Source organism: Ovis aries, chromosome 12 (genome assembly GCF_016772045.2).
Source record: "Ovis aries strain OAR_USU_Benz2616 breed Rambouillet chromosome 12, ARS-UI_Ramb_v3.0, whole genome shotgun sequence".
In the NCBI taxonomy this organism is placed as follows: domain Eukaryota; kingdom Metazoa; phylum Chordata; class Mammalia; order Artiodactyla; family Bovidae; genus Ovis; species Ovis aries.
In genome coordinates this window covers 66,516,706-66,535,012 of record NC_056065.1, presented here as the reverse complement: position 1 = coordinate 66,535,012, position 18,307 = coordinate 66,516,706, and the positions used below count along the sequence as shown (strand labels likewise).

Here is an 18,307-nt window from a genome sequence, read left to right as displayed (position 1 = left end):
ATCTCTGTCCTGCCTGCCCTCCTCCCTGACATATATACCTGTGAACACAATCTACTGAAGAGGGAGGTATGGAGTATGTTTATTATTGCCTGCATGTAGACAGGGCATTCTTACCTTGTACTTCTCCCACACTCGTCATTCTGATGGATCTGAAATCTCCCCTAACTCATTTCCAACCAACAAAGTTCTATAACTTTCTGAAAGGTTTGTTTCAAGTTCTGGCTATAACAAACCATTTCATGGCCACTTCAGCCTATGGTGGCCATTCCTTTTTTCATTATTATAAAACTTGTCACTACTTCATTTATTATGCTCTATGACTACTGATAAAAAAAATCATCCTGTAAATGCCTGCCAATGCAAGAGATGTAGGTTCAGTCCCTGGGATGGGAAGATTCCCTGGAGAAGGAAATGGAAGCCCACTCCAGTATTCTTACTTAGGAAGTCCCATGGACAGAGGAGCTTGGTGGGCCACAGTACATACATATTTCCAAGTATTAATGAGGAATAACAAACTCTGTCAATCTAAATACTAACCTTCAAGGTTCAATTCAACAAGAAGTGAATTTCTACCCTTTTTGGTATTCAACATTATATTTAAGCAATTAATCACTCTGTAGTATTTATTTATTTGCCTTTTATTTACTTTATTGGTCTTTCAAAAAGAAATTTTACTACCCTAGATTACAAGATTTAGAGATAAAATTAAAAAATTAGATAGCAATAGTACAACACCATGAACAATGCAAGTGTTTATATGAAAATAGCAATGATTCTGTTTTTTATAAAAGTAGGTGGTACAAACACATCTTGGGTATCTGAAGTAAGCTAGTTACCTGGAAGAATACGGATATTTCGGTTGGATTCTAAAGGAGTTCCATTCTTAAACCAGGTGATGGTGGCTGGGGGATATGAATAAGCTTCGCAGACTAAAGACGTGGGGCTGTTAAGGATAACAGTGACGTCTTCAGGGTTGCCATCGCCATCAACACCAGCAATTATAGGAGATACTGAAAAAGATTTAAAATTTAATCCAAGAAATAGACTCAGAAACTTCTTTATTTGTGCATTTCTAAGTTTCCGTAAGTACTTATTTGCATAATTCCATTCCCTAACAACTATAGAAACAATTGGTTACTGTTCTCATTTTACACAAAAGCAGTGAGAACCTTCAAAAGCTCACAGAGTAATGGAGAGGAGGACATATAAAAAGGAATCCTAACACACTGCAGTATGGACAATCATGGAAATAGCGGTACAGGACATACGGAGGCAGCAGAGCATCCAATCCAATGTAAGGTGTGGGGTTGTGAGAGGACTCTCATCAGGGATCACCTAAAGGGGCAGATTTCAAAGTGAGCCTCAAAGAACTGGTACTGGTTAGAAGATGAAAGAAAGGACAGTAGTGGGAGGCGGGAGCATGTTGGGAGCAGAGTAGTGTAAACATGAGGAGCAAGCAGGAAATATACAGAGAATATAGAAAACATACAGAGTTTGGACTCAAAAGGGTCAGTTTGGAAGCAAGAGACGATAGGTACACTTGTTCCATAAAAGATAATGAAAGCTTTTCTACTACGCTTGGTAAAGGCATGAGAAAGAACATCAAAAGAAAAAAAAAGAGACAGAGAAATTGGGAAACAAACTAAATGAAATAGGAGCACTGAATATGAAATATATATGTATAAATATATATATACTATGTATATATATAGTATACATATATGGAGAAGGCAATGGCACCCCACTCCAGAACTCTTGCCTGGAAAATCCCATGGACGGAGGTGCCTGGTGAGTTGCAGTCCATGGGGTCGCTAAGAGTCGGACATGACTGAGCGACTTCACTTTCACGCGTTGGAGAAGGAAATGGCAACCCACTCCAGTGTTCTTGCCTGGAGAATCCCAGGGATGGCAGAGCCTGGTGGGCTGCCATCGATGGGGTCGCACAGAGTCGGACACGACTGAAGTGACTTAGCATACATATATGTACTATATATATATAGGATGTATAATATGTATTTTTAAAAATCATGAAATTTTGCCTAGCTAAAAAATTTATGACATTTTGATTCTATCTGTTTGAGTTAGTGTGACTAGAATGCTAGATTTCTAATTTATATTCACTCAAAATTTTGATATAGTTCCATGTGTTCTGGCATCTAGTATTACTGCTAAAAGTCTAAAAAAATTATTATCTTGGTGATTAAAAACAGTTTGAATGAGGTTTGAAACTTCTAATCCAATTCTGAGAATATACAGAAATACTATTTTGTAAAAAAAAAAATTATGAGGGCCTGAACTAGAATAGTGGAGAAAGGAACAGAGAGGAGGGGACAATTAAAGAAGGATTTAGAAAACCAACTGTCAGGACTTGATAGAATTTAAGGGGCTAAGAAACCAAAGTCAAATGTAACTGCTAATTTTCTTGCTTGAGAATGAACCTAGGTAAATTGCACTGAGGCAAAACAAAGGGAAAATATGGAAAGACCTGCACATTCAGGAGGGGAAGATGGTTTGTTCAGTCTGACTATTTTAAATTTTAAGTGCTTGTGAGACTTCCAGGTAGAAATGTCCAACAAGCAATTGTATACAGAAATCTGAACCTTGGGAGAAAGATCTGGGTTGCAGGTATGGATTTTAAAAAGTCTCCAGTTGATAGGAAATGATAATGAAACCTCTGGGAATTAAATTTGTTACCTGATGAGACTAGAGTAAAATGAGCAGTGAAATAAGGATGAAACATAAGGGGACCTAACGTTTAAAAGATGGATTAAGTAAGAGTTCATAAAGGAGAGAGAAAGAGAGCAACCAAAGGTGTGCAAGGATAACTAGGCAAGGACAGTGTCCAGGAGAAAGGGATACATCATTAAGGGATCCAACCATTAAGATAAGAATTGAACAATGTTTGATTTAACAACGGGCAGGCTTACAACAGTAGTATGAAGAATGGTGTGGGCAGAAGCTTGTTTTTAGTGGGATAAGATGTATAGACAGAGTGTTGACTATCTGAAGTGATGGAGGCAACAGAAGCTGAAGCTGGAGGTAAGGCAGACAGTGGGTAAGACTGACAGGCCAAAGAAGGGGGACAAGATACAGGATGAAGGGCAGAAGCAATAACTGTGAACAAAAAGGATAATTCACCCTCTGGGGAAAGAAAGGGTAAAAACACTGAATTATGGCTAAGTAGACTGGAACTTGCAGATATACACACTTAAACAGCCTTAACTTTATATGAAGTTGGTGAAAAGAAGACTGATTCAGATCCCTCGTCTTCAATGAATGAAAGAATGGCAAGAGATAAATAACCAGAAAGCGAGTAGGAAGTGGAGGAAGGAATATAGTCAGATAATAGACCTTGAGATGCCTGTGATAAAGAATAAGTGATCTCCACTGAAGAGAATCGCCAGGGAGCTGATGTCTCCTGGGAAGAGTCAGAGTTCAATTACTGCAAGGAGCTGGAAAGAGTTTGAAATCTAGTTTCCAGAGGACAGGGGTAAGATCTGGACATGAGCCAGTACTGAGAGGTCAGTCAGTGGTGGGAGGAAGGGGTCAGGAGGAATTTAGAGCTCTAAGAGAAGCAACAGGCTACAGCAGAGGGGAGGAAATCCCGGGCTGGGTATTTGACTTTCAAACACTGATGGGCATGCAGGGAAGATGAGTTTGTTACAGGACAACTGGCTCATGAACTCTCATTATTATTGATTCAGGTAACAGGTGCTGGGGCTATACTTTTTCAAGATAAAAACAGTTTTGCCTTAGGGAATTTATATTTTATATAATTAGTACTTATATTTAGTATTCATTTAACACTTACTTTTATACATTATCCAGTATTCTGCCTTAGCTTTTCTGGCCGACATGTCTCTTTACTCAACTAGACTGTAAGCTGCCTGAGGACTGTATCCTGTACGAGACTAGCTATTCCACTAGTCTAGCCAGTAACTATCATAACATACAAGTAAAGAAATTAAAAAATAGCAAAAATTTGCATCCTCAATTATAGTCAGTTTTAGTAGAATGAAACATGTTTTGATATCAGTAATCAAATGCAATATATTTAGGTGGTGCACTTTAATTTCTAATGTGAGCAGAAATCTGGATTCTATTTTAATGTTATTTTTGAGACATAAGTATAACTTTAATGCTGCAGAAACTGAACGTACAGTTATTTCACCATTCTTAGGCCATTTGTTTTCATGGTATAGTTTTTCTTGCGTTCAAAGGGCTTGATATTCAAATGTACAACTAATCTGTGTTAAATGAGAAGGAAGCCATTTGAGATTTAAAACCTACACTTGTGGTCTCAGTGTACGTTTTAACCTAGGAATCTTCACAGCTCATCACTGACTCAATATAGAATTTACACATTGCACATTAATCTCAAGGGGAGAGAATTTATCTAGGAAAAAGAATTGTTAATCAAATGGTTAAAAAAAAAACCAAAATTTGCAATTTCCAGGTAATTTACTGCACAATAGTATCCTCTAAGATTTTTTTAGGTATTAATGAGTTAGCAAACGACAGAAACACACATAAAAACAGAGGAGCAGCATGTTATGTGAAGGAAAAGAAAATCTACAGCAGTCCCTCACCGCAGTGGGAGCAGCCCCCAGTACTGCTATATAAGTTCACAAAGGGAAGAAGAGATGATGTGTTTTAAGACAGAGGAAACACATTTCTAAAATAAAAGCATTTTAATGCTGTTTTAACCCTTCAGCCTCACAAGGGATTGTGTTAATTCATTATCACTCATGAGCAAGCATAAAATTTTCATGAGCTTGTCCACATCTATTCTTCATCTCAGTTGCCAACAGAGGTTCTAGTATGGACAATTACCAATAATGGCAGAATTCCCCAAAGAAATGATAAAATATCTCACGTTGAGCCCCTTTCATTGCTTTTCTTTGACTAGTATTTGTTTTTCCTTTATTACTATTTATTTAATGTATATCTTATTCATAGTTGTGCTTAGCACAAAACACAGTACCTGGAAATGTATGTACAGGTATGCCAAATGGAATGAATGAATGTATAAATTAATTAATGAAAGAAAATAAGCAAATGTACACAAGCTCTGGTCCAGGTAGAAATACTAACTAAATAAAAGAAGAGAATTGAACTTGTTGCCATGGCTGATTTGTCGAGATCTGAAGCAATGCTTACACCTACCCAACACATTAAGACTGAAACTTTTGCTCTTGTCACCAGCTGTATTAGACGCCAAACATGTGTATCTCCCAGTGTGTGACACTTGGGCATTCACAATCTGAAGAAAACGGCCACCAGACATAAGATGATGAGCGTCATCTTCTTTCAGGAGCTGGCCATCTTTATGCCATGTTATTTCTGGTACTGGATTCCCTGTAACAAAAAGACATTTCTGAGAGTTGGCTAATTATCATGTCTACAATTGGTAACTAAAAGGATACATTTTAAACAGTGCTGCAATGAACATTGGGGTACATGTATCTTTTCAAATTATGGTTTTCTCTGGATTATACTCCAATACAAAATTTAAAAATAAAGAAAAGGATGCATTTTTCATTCATTTCCCTTTTTAATTATTCCACTTCTAAAAGAATAGAAAGCTATTCATTTTAAAATAAATTAACAAACATAAGTGAATTTACAATAATAATCATGCTTATATTTTTAAAATCTACAAGTAAAATAGTTATCTTTGTGTTTAACTAAATTTATACCATACTTTGGGCTTCCCTGGTGGCTCAGATGGTAAAAAATCTGCCTGCAATGCAGGAGACCTGAGTTTGATTCCTGGGTTGGGAAGATCCCTATGGCTACCCATTCCAGTACTTTTGCCTGGAGAAGTCCATGGACAGAGGAGCCTGGTGGGCTACAGTCCATAGGACTGCAGAGTCAGACACATCTGAATGACTAACACACACACACACACACACACACACCATACCTTAGGTTATTACAATTAAACATTTTCATAATAAAATACATTTAAAAAGAATGGAGTATGCATTTTTACTAAAATTGTTACTCATGAATACCTTTATATGCATATTAAATTTCTAAAGAAGATTTTATATTTTTGAGGGAAAGCTGCAAATAAGGAAAGCCTTTAATTAAACAATTCAACAAGCAGGTATTTTGTGTTTATACCAGGATTCTAGCATAGATATATAGATAGGTAGAAAGATAGAAATGTACAGTACTATTCCTTTAATATTTATAGCCTTTAGAAAAAATACCTTTCATATTTTTAATGGGACTTTTAAAAATACTGTTTTAAATTGTTCAGATTTTTTATTTTTGAAAATGTAAAACTATAAAAACAAGTTCTGTTAGGAAAGTGGACTAGGATGATATAGTAAGGCTCAACTGTACTGGCAATGAAGTCTGTTCTATAGCCCTAACAGGGCAAGAAAGCAAACTCACAGGTTCACCTAACTGCTGAGTATAGCACACATGGCACTCCATGACCTGACCTCACATTTCAGGAAGAGACAGTGGGCCTCACTCAAATAGAGGCCCTGACAGAAAGGCCCATCTGTGCAAGCATGCTACCAGCTGACCCAGACAGAATCCCAAGTTGAGTTGTATGGTGAAGAACTATCTCTGCTGAAGCAAACCTTTAAAATTTGGAATTGGAGACCCTCAAGTGTGCAGATACCACTGCAAGGGATTGGTTAAACATGACACTTCATAAGAAACTAATAAAGCTCCAATAACAAAACAATTGACCCTAAAAATGTGGAGATCTAGAAATAATCCTCTTAAAGAAGACTAGTAAACAAAATTAAGAAAATAATGCATGAACAAAATGAGAAGTTCAACAAAGAAACAGAAACCATAATGAAAAAACAAAACCCCCACAACCAAACAAATTCTAGGGCTAAAGAATACAATGACTGAACTAAAGAATTCAAAAGAAAGCCTCAACTTCAGACTTGACCAAGCAAAAGAACTAGAAGACTTGAAATTATCTAATCAGAGGATCAAAATGAAAAGAAGAATGAAGAAACATGAAGAAAGCCTACAGGAGTTACGAAGTACTATCATCAAAACAATATACACATTATGGGAATCCCAGAAGGAAAAGAGAATGAGAAAGGAAGAGAAAGTATATTTAAAGTGATAATGTCTGAAAACTTCCCCAAATAGACATTCACATTCATGAGTCCCAAAAGATCCCAAATAGGTCGAACTAAAAAGGGCTACATTTAAATACATTATAACTAAATTTTGAATGCAGTAAGAGGAAAGCAACAGATCACATACAAGGGAACTCCCCTAAGAGTATAGGCAGATTTCTCATAAGAAATTTAGAAGGCTAAGAGAGAATGGCCTAAGATACTCTAAAAATAAAAAGCCTGTCAACCAAGAATACTAAAGCTGAAAAAATATGAATAAGAAGTTTCCCCAAGCAAACAAAAGCTGAGAGTAACAAACAAAAACAAAAACCACCACCAGACCAGTCTTCTAAGAAATTAAAAATGGTATTCTTAAATGGAAATAAATTAGATATTAGAGCTGAAATAAATGAAATAGAGTACAAGAAAACAACAGAAAAGATATAAAACTAAGAACTGGTTCTTTGAAAAAATTTATAAACTAAGAAAAAAAGAGATGAAAGAGGATCAAAATAAATAAGATTACAGATGAAAGAGGAGACATTGCAACTGATAACACTGAAATACAAGAATCATAAGAGACTACTCTCTAAAACTATAGCCAACAAGCTCAACAATCTAGGGAAAAATGGGTAAGTTCTTAGAAATATAAAACCTGCCAAGACTAAACCATGAGAACACAGAAAATTTTAAACAGACCAATTACTAGCAAGGATATTAAACCAGAAATCTAAAACCTCCCAACAGGAAAAAGCTAAGACTAGATGGTTTCAGTGATAAATTTTACCAAATGTTTAAAAAGGAATCAATATCAATTCCTCGCAGACTCTTTAAAAAATTGACAAGGGAACATCCCCAAACTCATTTGAGAAGGCCAGCATTACCCTGATACCAAAGTCAGGTAAGAAAGAAAACTACAGGCCAATATCCCTGATGAATACAAAACAAAAATTCTCAAAAAAAGAAAACAAACTAGAAAATGGAATTCAACATTAAATTAAAAGGATCATGCACCATGATCAAATGGGATTCATCCCTGGGATTCAAGGATGGTTCAAGACACACAGAAAATATAATACATCACATCAACAGAATGAAAGATAAAAATCATATACCCATATCAGTAGATGCACAGAAGCTTTTGACAAAATTCAACATCTGTTCATGATTAAAAAAAAGAATCTCAACAAATTGTATATAGCAGGAACATTCTTCAATATAAAATAGGCCGTATAACAACTCTATAGCTAACATCATACTGAATGGTGAAAGAGTAAAAGTTTTTCTTTAAGACCAAGAATAAGATGGGAGTGCCCATTCTCACCATTCCTATTCAACACAGTATTAGAAATCCAATCCAGATTATCACACACAAAAAAGAAAAAGGCATCAGTATTGGAAAGGAAGAAGTTGTCTCTGTTTGTAGATGGCATGATTATAGAGAAAATCCTAAAGATTCTACCAAAAAAAACCTGTTAGCTTCAATTAACAAATTCAGTAAAGCTTCAGATACAAAATCAAGGTAAAAATCAGTAGCATTTTATACACTAACAACAAATTATCTGCAAAAGAAATTAAAAAAAATCTAATTTACAATAGCATCAAAACCAAAAAACAAAAAAACAAAAACCACCTAGGAATAAATATAATCAAGACAGTGAAAAATCCCTACATTGAAAACTATAAAACATTGATGAAATAAATAAAAGAAGATACAAATAAATGGACAGATATCTTGTATTCATGGGCTGGAAGAATTAATATTCTTAATTAAAATGTCCATATTACTCAAAGTTACTTATAGGTCCAATACAATCCCTATGAAGATTCCCATGGCATTTTTTTTAACAGATAGAAAAAAAAAATCTTAAAATTTGTTTGGAGTTACAAAAGACCCTCAATAGCCAAAGCAATCCTGAGAAGGAAGAACAAAATGAGAAGCATCACATATCCTCATTTAAAACTATATTACAAAGCTCTAGTCATCAAACCAGTAAGGTATTCCATAAAAAAAGACACATAGACCAGTGGGACAGAATTATAAATGGAAAGACAAACTGATACATACACAATCAGGAGGGTTAAGAATACTCAATGGAAAAAAACAGTCTCTTCAATAAATAGTGGTGGGAGAACTGGATATTCACATGCAAAAAGAATGAAACTAGATCCATATCTTACACTACTCATAAAAATTAACTTGAAATGGATCAAAGACTTAAATGTATGTCCTGAAACCCTTAAACTCCTGAAAGAGAGCATAGGGACAAAGCTCTCTGACACTGGTCTTGGCAATGATTTCTAAGATATGATACCAGAAGTATAGGCAACAAAAGCGAAAACAAACAAACAGGACTATCTATATCAAACTAAAAAACTCTATGCAGCAAAGAGAGCATCAACAAAATAAAACGGCAACTATAAAACAGGAAAAATATTTGCAAGCCACTATCTGATAAAGTGGTTAATATTCAAAATATGTAAGGAACACATATAACTCAACAGCAAAACACGCACACACACAAACATACAAAGAATCCAATTAAAAATTTGGCAAAGGGCCTGAATAGATATTTTTTGCAAAGAAGATATTCAAATGGCTGACAGGTACAAGAAAAGCTGTTCAATGTCACTAATCATCCAGGAAAGACAAATCAAAAGCACAATGAGGTAACACTTGACACCTGTTAGAATAGCTATTACCAAAAACATAGGAGTTATGGATGCAGAACATAAACTTATGGTGACTAGGGAATAAGAGAGGGGATGGATAAATTGGAAGGCTGGGACTGACATATACACACTACTATATAGCAGACAGGTAACTAATAAGGACCTACTATATGGCACAAAGAACTCAGATAACTAATAAGGATCTACTGGATGGCAAAAAGAACTCTACTCAATACTCTAATGACCTATATGGGGAAAGAATCTAAAAAAGAGTGGATATATGTATATCAGATTCACTTTGCTATACTCCTAAGACTAACACAACATTGTAAATTGACTAGTCTCATAAAAATTTTTTTTTTAAAATACAGGCAATGACAAGTGTTGATGAGGATGTGAAAAAAAGGAATCCCTGTACACCTTTGGAGGGAATGTAAATTGGTATAACCCCTATGGAAAACTGTATCACAGTTCCTCAAAAAACTGAAAATAGAATTACTATGTGTCCAACAATCTGAAGAATATGAAATCACTATCTCAAAAGAGATATCTGCATTTCAATGTTCACAATAGCCAAGACAAGGAAACAAACTAAGTGTCCATGGATAGATAACTGGATAAAGATAATGTGACATATGCAAAACTATACATATAATTTAATGTTATTATTAAATACTATTATTCTATAATATATAATACTAATATTAAATACTATATGTATATACATATATATATATATTTTTTAGTATTATCCAGCCATGAAAAAGAAGGAAATCCTAACATTTGTGACAACATGGATAAACCTTGAGGACATTATGCTAAGTGAAATAACTGACAGACAAAGACAAATATGGTCTGATCTCTCTTATACATGGAATATAATAAAATCAAACTCATAGAAACTGAGAACCCATTAGTGATTGTATAGGGAGGGGGTTGGAGGTGGGATAAATAAGTGAAGGTGGTCAGAAAGCACAAACTTCTAATAACAAGATAATAATCATGATTACAGTTAACAATACTTCTTGTATATTTGAAAGCTGCAAGAAAGTAGATCTTGAAAGTTCTAATCACAAAAGAAGTGTGCAGCTATGTGAGGTGATGGATGTTAACAGTGTGGTAGTCTGTGTGTGTGTATATAATCAGTATGTTGTTCACCTTACAGTTATACAATATTATATATCAATTATATCTTGATGAAACAAAAATAAAAAAGAAATTTCTAAAAACCAAGTGAAACATTAAGAAGAAGCTAGAAGGCTCAAGATAAGATGTTATAAAACTTAGGCAGATGGTCTCTATGCAAGAGTTGTTACCACATCATTTTAAAGAAAGAAAGAAAACAGGTTACATAATGTATATGTGACAGTTTTTATATCTGCCTTTCTAAAATGAAAATACTTCCTTGCTTTCATAAATGTATTATAGGGCATCTAAACAACAAAGCAATAAATCAATGGGCTGCTCCAGTTGTTCCATTAAAACTGCAAGGTCATGCCTTCACTAAAGAGATGGTCTTGGATATTCTCTCATAGATTTATTTGTATTACATGCAACACAATGATTCATGGAGAAAGCCAGTAGAAGCTTTAGAATTTTCATTTTTATTCATCTCCATTCTCTTTATTATATACAAACATGTTAACTAAAGGTGACATTTTTGATCAGAATTGATGGGATTGCTAGTGCTAAGTCACTTTAGTCGTGTCCAACTCTGTGTGACCCCATAGATGGCAGCCCACCAGGCTCTGCCATCCCTGGGATTCTCCAGGCAAGAACACTGGAGTGGGTTGCCATATCCTAATGATGCTATCCTTTCACCAAAATTATTTCTTTGGAGAAAGGAGTAAAAAGGAAAGGAAGGTGCAAACTTAGGGAAGGAAAGAAAAAATAATAGGAGGTGGGACAGAAAAATCCTACCTGCAAATAGAAGAATTAAAAAAGAAAAAACAATTTACCTAATTGAAAGAAAAGACCAGTACGTATTTCTTTTTCTGTCTCTGTTCCATGCTTCTCTCCCTTCCTTTTTTCACTGTTAAGAATTTCCTTTTTATCTCCATAGAATCTGAAAGATTTCCTCCTATATTTCTACCACCTATACTGGTCTAGAATTCAATTTCAAACGCTTGATTATTCTCAACTAATTGTGATGTAAATGAAGGCAAGGAATAGCCAGTGAGCTGAGGAAAAATCCAAGAGCTGAGCCCCTTACCTGTCACTTCACAAGTCAGTGTAACACTCTGTTTCTCTTTGACTTTCACATCTTCAAATGCATTTTCACCCATGATGCGAGGTGGTACTTAAAAAAAAAAGACAGAAAAAGGAACAATTATAACAGCAATTTGGTTATTTATAGGTATCTATTTTATATATTTTTATTAAGCAGTACCCTTTAAAACAATCCAAATTCTCATTATTATTTGTTTACTAGAATAATGTTATCATATTGCTTGATCAATTCTAAGATAAACTATAAAGTTACATGTCATAAATTCAATTATAATGAATTTTATTATATATAAATCATAAAATCCAGATAAATATGTCAACAAGTCAATGAGTAATAAAATCTATGAGACACTTATTTCTCTCTCTACAATTCAGATACGCACTCACATTAAAAAAGTGATCACAGTCTTAGAACACCGGTGAACAACTGTGAACTGACAAGACATGGCATTTCAGCCATTTTAATCCAACTGATTACATACAAACCATTCTAACATTGAATTCTTGCCAAGAGTGACAATCCAGGGGCCAAAGAATACACAAATATAAGATCAAGCTGCAGATAAAAGTTAAATCTGCTTCCAGAACGTGTTTAAGACAATTTAACTTTTTTCTGTTGTTGTTCAGTCACTCAGTCGTGTCTGACTCTTTGTGACCCCATGGACTGCGGACTGCAGCACGCCAGGCTTCCTTGTCCTTCACCATCTACTGGAGTTTGCTCAAACTCACGTCCATTGAGTCAATATTGTAAACTGTATAAATACCTAATATTGAAAGCCGAAAGATTTTTCTTTCTTCACCAGCTGCATTTCTTACAACACATGTATACTGGCCAGCATCTTCTGTTCTGGTCCGTATCAATCGCAGAATCCTACCTCCTGGAGAAGCAAACCACCAGATGACTCAAAAAGAAATCTGTAACTTTACAAGTTTGCCATGCAGTGCTAAATTTTGGTAAAATTTAATCAATTCACTTCAAAGTCCTTTAAAGTGTATTTATGACAAGTTTTTAATAAATATCATGTTTTAAGGCTGTATATAACAGAATGGATAATTCAGAATAATTTTCCAGTTTAATGGACACAGACAGTTAATACAAACCCAGGTGACACCAAGCAAGAAATGGGGTTTCACAGAGGTGGTGTTTGAGCATAATCTTGAAAGGTAAGTATACTTTAACACACAAAGGAGTCAAAAGATACCACTGTAGGTAGAGTATGAGGATATAGAGGTAGAAAGTAGGTGTGGCACCTAAAATAGAACAGGGGGAGAAGATAGTGAGAGATGAAACTAGATGGAGTATGACCACTTTTGAGGATTCTGTGGGTCTTCAAATGCGATGTTAAGGAATTTAGGATTTATTATGTTCACTAAAGGCTATGGAAGCATGTAAACAAACAAAGTTATGCTATGATTCATACTTCAGAAAAACAACTGTGACAATGTTTAGGAAAAGATTCCCAGTTTTCCATGGAACATATGAAATGGAAACATTAGAAAGAACACTATACCAACAACCCAGATTGGAATGACATCAATTATACAAGGGATGGATGAAACCATGAAGACTGACAACCAGTTTTCAATTTGAGTTTCATGGAATTCTAGAGCTATTTATTTCAAAGTTTATGAGGGGCACCTCCCTTATTAGCATGACTCTGATTTTTTTTTCCTCCTTATATTCTGAATTCTACATAATGAAGACAGACTCTGGTAGACTGGGAATGAAACTGATATGCTGAAGGGTGTGATCTAGAGGAAAATTCCTTGTAACGATCAAGGAAAGAGGAGTCAGCAAATGAGACTGAAATGAAGCCAGCAGAGAACAAAGATATATATTGAAAGAGCAGAGTCCTTGAAATCATTTGAGAAGTAATTTCTAAGAACAAAATGTAAATCATTTCTTAGATTTTTGTAATAATTTTTCATTTGGTATATTTTAGCTTAGTACCCTGAATTCGAACTAAAACAATTGAAATGGTTAAACAAAATTTTCATGTAAATATTCACCTGGATCTGAAGTCATCAGGAATTTCCATCTGCTTCCTGTTTTTATAAACACAGCAAGTCCTCATTGATCTTTTTTTTTTCCTTTAAGCAATGTACATATCCTCAACCCATTGAAAGATGAAATGTGTCTAGCATCTTACTTAGATAGAATGGATTACCAAATTGAGTCTTTTCTCTCAGTTGAATTTAAGTAAGCAAAGTTGAATACAAAAATTCTCTAAACATGTCAAAAGACATATTAATTAAGAAAAGATTCAAGCAGTCACTGCTACTTCAGATTAGTGAGACTGTGAGACCATAATATGGTGCCAGTTGGGAGATATTATTAAAACAATACAACTTTTATGAGTCATTACCGGCTCAGCAAACCTCAACTTCATAAATCTCATGATCTTTCTTTTCTCTTTGTTTCCTGGTCCTCTCCCTCATTCCAGTAAAAGAAAAAAAAAAAAAAGATTTGACAGTAAGTTAGATGGAGACATTTCTTGTACCTATTAAGTTTTTATAGTCAGCTATCTGTTTTTGGCAGGTAACTTCATAACAATGATAGAGGCTTCAAGAATGAAAAACTTGACTTAACGTCTCAGGAGAACTAATCTTAATGAAACAGGAACGTGCAACCGATCAAGGAACGAGAGTCATACGCCATTCATCTGATTCTCAGTCATCAATTGCACAACACACATGTTCAGACTGTAAAACTGAATGACTCCTCTGGCAGTGTCACAAGGTGAAGTACTTTTAATGTGTTCGCCCAGGGATCTCCATTTGCTAGTCAAGCAAAACAAAACTATACGATAAAACCGAAACACTACTCCTATGAATCTATTGTAAGCCAGAGTACATCACTCTGTCTTGACTGTTTCATTTCTGGGAGCTCTAAGGTAGTTATATTTTAAAAGTTTCCTACTTTTTCAGCAAGAATGCAAAAACAAAAACAAGACAAGGATATTTGTAAGAGAAGAAGATAAAGTGTTCAGGTTTTTGTAACCAAATTATAATAAAATCTTTGCCATCAGTATGCATTCTCTAAGATCCACAGAGGATGGAAATCTCAAGAAAATGAATGCACTGTAGGCCATGGGAAAGCTTCCCAGGATAGGGAGACCCAAACTTTTTAGCAGGTTGTCTATGACAATAAAGGCAAACATGTTATTGGATGCTTAGGATATAAGCAGGCACTGTGTTAGCTGCTTTACACATATTAACTCATCTTTATAAAAACCCCTAAATACTACTAATATCTTCACTTACAAGTGAAGAACTGAGGTCAGCAAAGTGGAGTAACTTGCCTGAGGGCACAGATCTAGTATTGTAGGTAAAGTGTGCACGCATGCTCAGCTGTGTCTCACTCTGTGACTCCAAGACTGGGGCCTGCCAGGTTCCTCTGTCTATGGGATTATCCTGGCAAGAATACTGGAGTGGATTGCCATTCTGCTCTCCAGGGGATCTTCCTGAGCCAGGGATCAAACCTGTGTCTCCTGCATCAGTAGGCAGATTCCTTACCACTGGGAAGCCCATTATAGGCAATAATCATTGCTAATAATTATTTCTATTTATATATTTAATTACAGGCAATAAATATAATAACTACAGCAATGTACATTTCTCATTTAGTCCCTATCATTTATAGACCAAGATCTTGAAGAAATAATAGGATATTCAGATCTAATTCAAATACTAGGAAAATATCTTTTCTGAAAAATCCTTCAAAAGTGGGAATTTAAACTTTGAATACACTTAGGGGCAGGGAACTCATTACCTCTTAAAATAGTTCATCTTGGCTTTCAACAACACAAATATTGTTTTAAAGTTGTTTGTATTCAGACCTAAATCTGTCCCTAGCATTTTCCGTACATCAGCATTACTTTTAACCTCTGGAACTACATAGAACCAACATAATCTGTTCTACCCCATGGCTCTTCAAGTATTTAAATGTAATTTTCACTATGAGATCATAAGGTTACACAAAGCAGATTTTTTCAGATTAAACAGAATCAGGCATATAGCTTATTTTGCAATCATTGGCCATCATGGTTATCCTCCATGAAAATACTGTCAATAAATACTTCTTACATCTTCCTAATGAGTAAGATAAGTCCAGAGTACAACCAGTCTTATCTTACTGGTAAAAACATATTCAGGTGGCAAAACATTGTATTTTCTTTTCATAATAAAACACCTTACACTGTTAATGCATACTTAATCACTAACACAATTCAGAGATCTTTTCATATGAAGAATTCTGAAGCAGTATCTCACCCTAATTTTCATCACTGGTTTTTGAAAGCAAGTACAGGAGTCTGCTTAACTTTCATTTTGTTAGGTTTAATTCAGAAGTTCCAGAGTAAGACGTGTTTGAATTCAGATGTCTTCATTCAACACATTAGGTATTCTTCTAAGAACCCCTGCTTTTTATTACCCACAGACTTGGAGAGATTATTTTCTTAGTCTGTATCCAAGTCATTAGTGAAAGGAGCCAAGTGTAAGTTCCAGGGGCATGCCCCAAGACATCTCTCGCCACACTTACTCTGATCTATAAAGAATAAGATAATAGATTTTCCTACATAATTAGATGAGGAATCAGCAGAGTATCTTCTATAATAATGATAAAGTCTTAGCTCTAAAGAAACTATTCCATCTTGGAAATACAAATCTCACTTAGAATAGCCATGAATAAATTCAAACACTTTGTTTGAATATGGAGATACATTATATAACATTATACCCTCTAGGCTCTGGTTTCAATTCCAGTACTTCATTTTTCACTTTTCAAATTAGTTTGTACTCATTCCAGCATGAATGCTCTGATATCCCCATAAATTAAGTAATAATCAAGTGCCAAGACTACTCTTTCAAAAGGATCAGAGATATTTAGAGATTTTCCCCATTGTCCTATAACTTCTGATGTCATTCCAAAGTTTTTTCTAATATGATCAGTGGGTATTATAGTAAGCAGTTAGCTCAAAAAAGGAAAAAAATAAAACATGGAGATATGAGCAATTAAGGAGAAGATGTGGCCACAGGAAGCTAACCAGATCAATCACCAAGTTACAAGAATTTTTAATACCTGAGAGGATTCGCAGGGAACTGCTAAGGTTGACGGGCCACCCATCTTTAAGCCACGTAATTGAAGGCAGGGGAATTCCTGAAGCTTCACAATTTAGGGACACTGAGCTTTTTTCCACCACACTTATATTTTCAGGTGTCCTGTGGTTTCCAATGATGCTTGGAGGGGCTGTAAGACAAAGTACCAAATTCTAAATAGTTTATTAAAAATGATTTTCTGGTCAACACTAGCAAAATACACAGTGACAACAATGAGATGATGATGATGATGACTATGACAGTCCTGGAAGTGAAAATGTGAAGGAGTTGCCTGAGAGTCAGAGATCAACTAAGAGGGGCAGAGAGGGGGGACCCAGGAGCCTAGAGAAGACTGGAGTGACCAGCTCCTAGAAGGCAAGTGTGCCTTGTGGACGAAAACATGTGAAACACACAAAGTAGGCTGAGAAGACACGTTTGGGCCAAGAGCAGAGTACAATCAGGATAGTCTGAGGAGGGGGTGGCAGGTCACATTGACCATACAGGCTTGGACAAGTGCAAGGGCTATGTTAGAGGAGAACTGGCATGAAAATCCAATTAAGCCAGCACCAGAAGAGAGAGGGAACAAGGCTACACACAGGCCTTGAGTGCCTCTATATGGCCCTCAGTAGTCCAGGGAAAGTTACCCCTCCATCATGTTTTCCTTCTGTGCAGAGCAGGGCCAGTGGTACTCTGCTTTCAAGGTCTCACAGAACTGAAGCAAGCAGAGCACTGAGTCAACTGGAACTTATCATAATCTGAGATCTTGATTTCTCAACAGCAGTCTTGCCTAGGAAATTTTATGACAGCCACTCTTGTTAATACATCTGACCTAAATGTTCTTTCCTAGAGGATTGATCAAATAAAGTATGAAACATTCAAGTAATGTAATAAGCACCTGTTAAAAAGAATGAAAAAAAAAAAGCCCACAGTCTAACTAAAAGATATATAAGACTGATTTCTTTTCAATCATTAGCTTCGACTCACACATTGCTCGCAAACTATACTGGACTTTGTGGATGTTCTAACTGGAACTGAGTCACAAAACTAAGTCTATTAGATTTACCATTGATTCTATAGATTTAAAAACTCCAACTCAAATTATATGCATACAAATAGGTGTCATACACAAACAGAAGTATATGTGTGTCTGATCCATTCCTACTGACATTTATGCTCATTATTTAGAATTTTAAACCTGATTTCAATAT

At 35.3% G+C, this 18,307-nt stretch overlaps 1 protein-coding gene across 1 annotated transcript in view; it reads right to left on the bottom strand.

Annotated features, from left to right (window-relative positions):
* HMCN1 (hemicentin 1) overlaps positions 1 to 18,307 on the bottom strand; it is a 552,382-nt gene that overhangs the window by 159,171 nt on the left and 374,904 nt on the right. The window contains exons 46-50 of the mRNA XM_004013873.6: positions 17,083 to 17,250; positions 12,767 to 12,880; positions 11,986 to 12,072; positions 5,167 to 5,358; positions 837 to 1,010 (exon numbers count right to left, since the gene is read on the bottom strand). Coding sequence (XP_004013922.3) covers positions 837 to 1,010; positions 5,167 to 5,358; positions 11,986 to 12,072; positions 12,767 to 12,880; positions 17,083 to 17,250 — 735 coding nt within the window. The remainder of the gene's footprint in view (positions 1 to 836; positions 1,011 to 5,166; positions 5,359 to 11,985; positions 12,073 to 12,766; positions 12,881 to 17,082; positions 17,251 to 18,307) is intronic.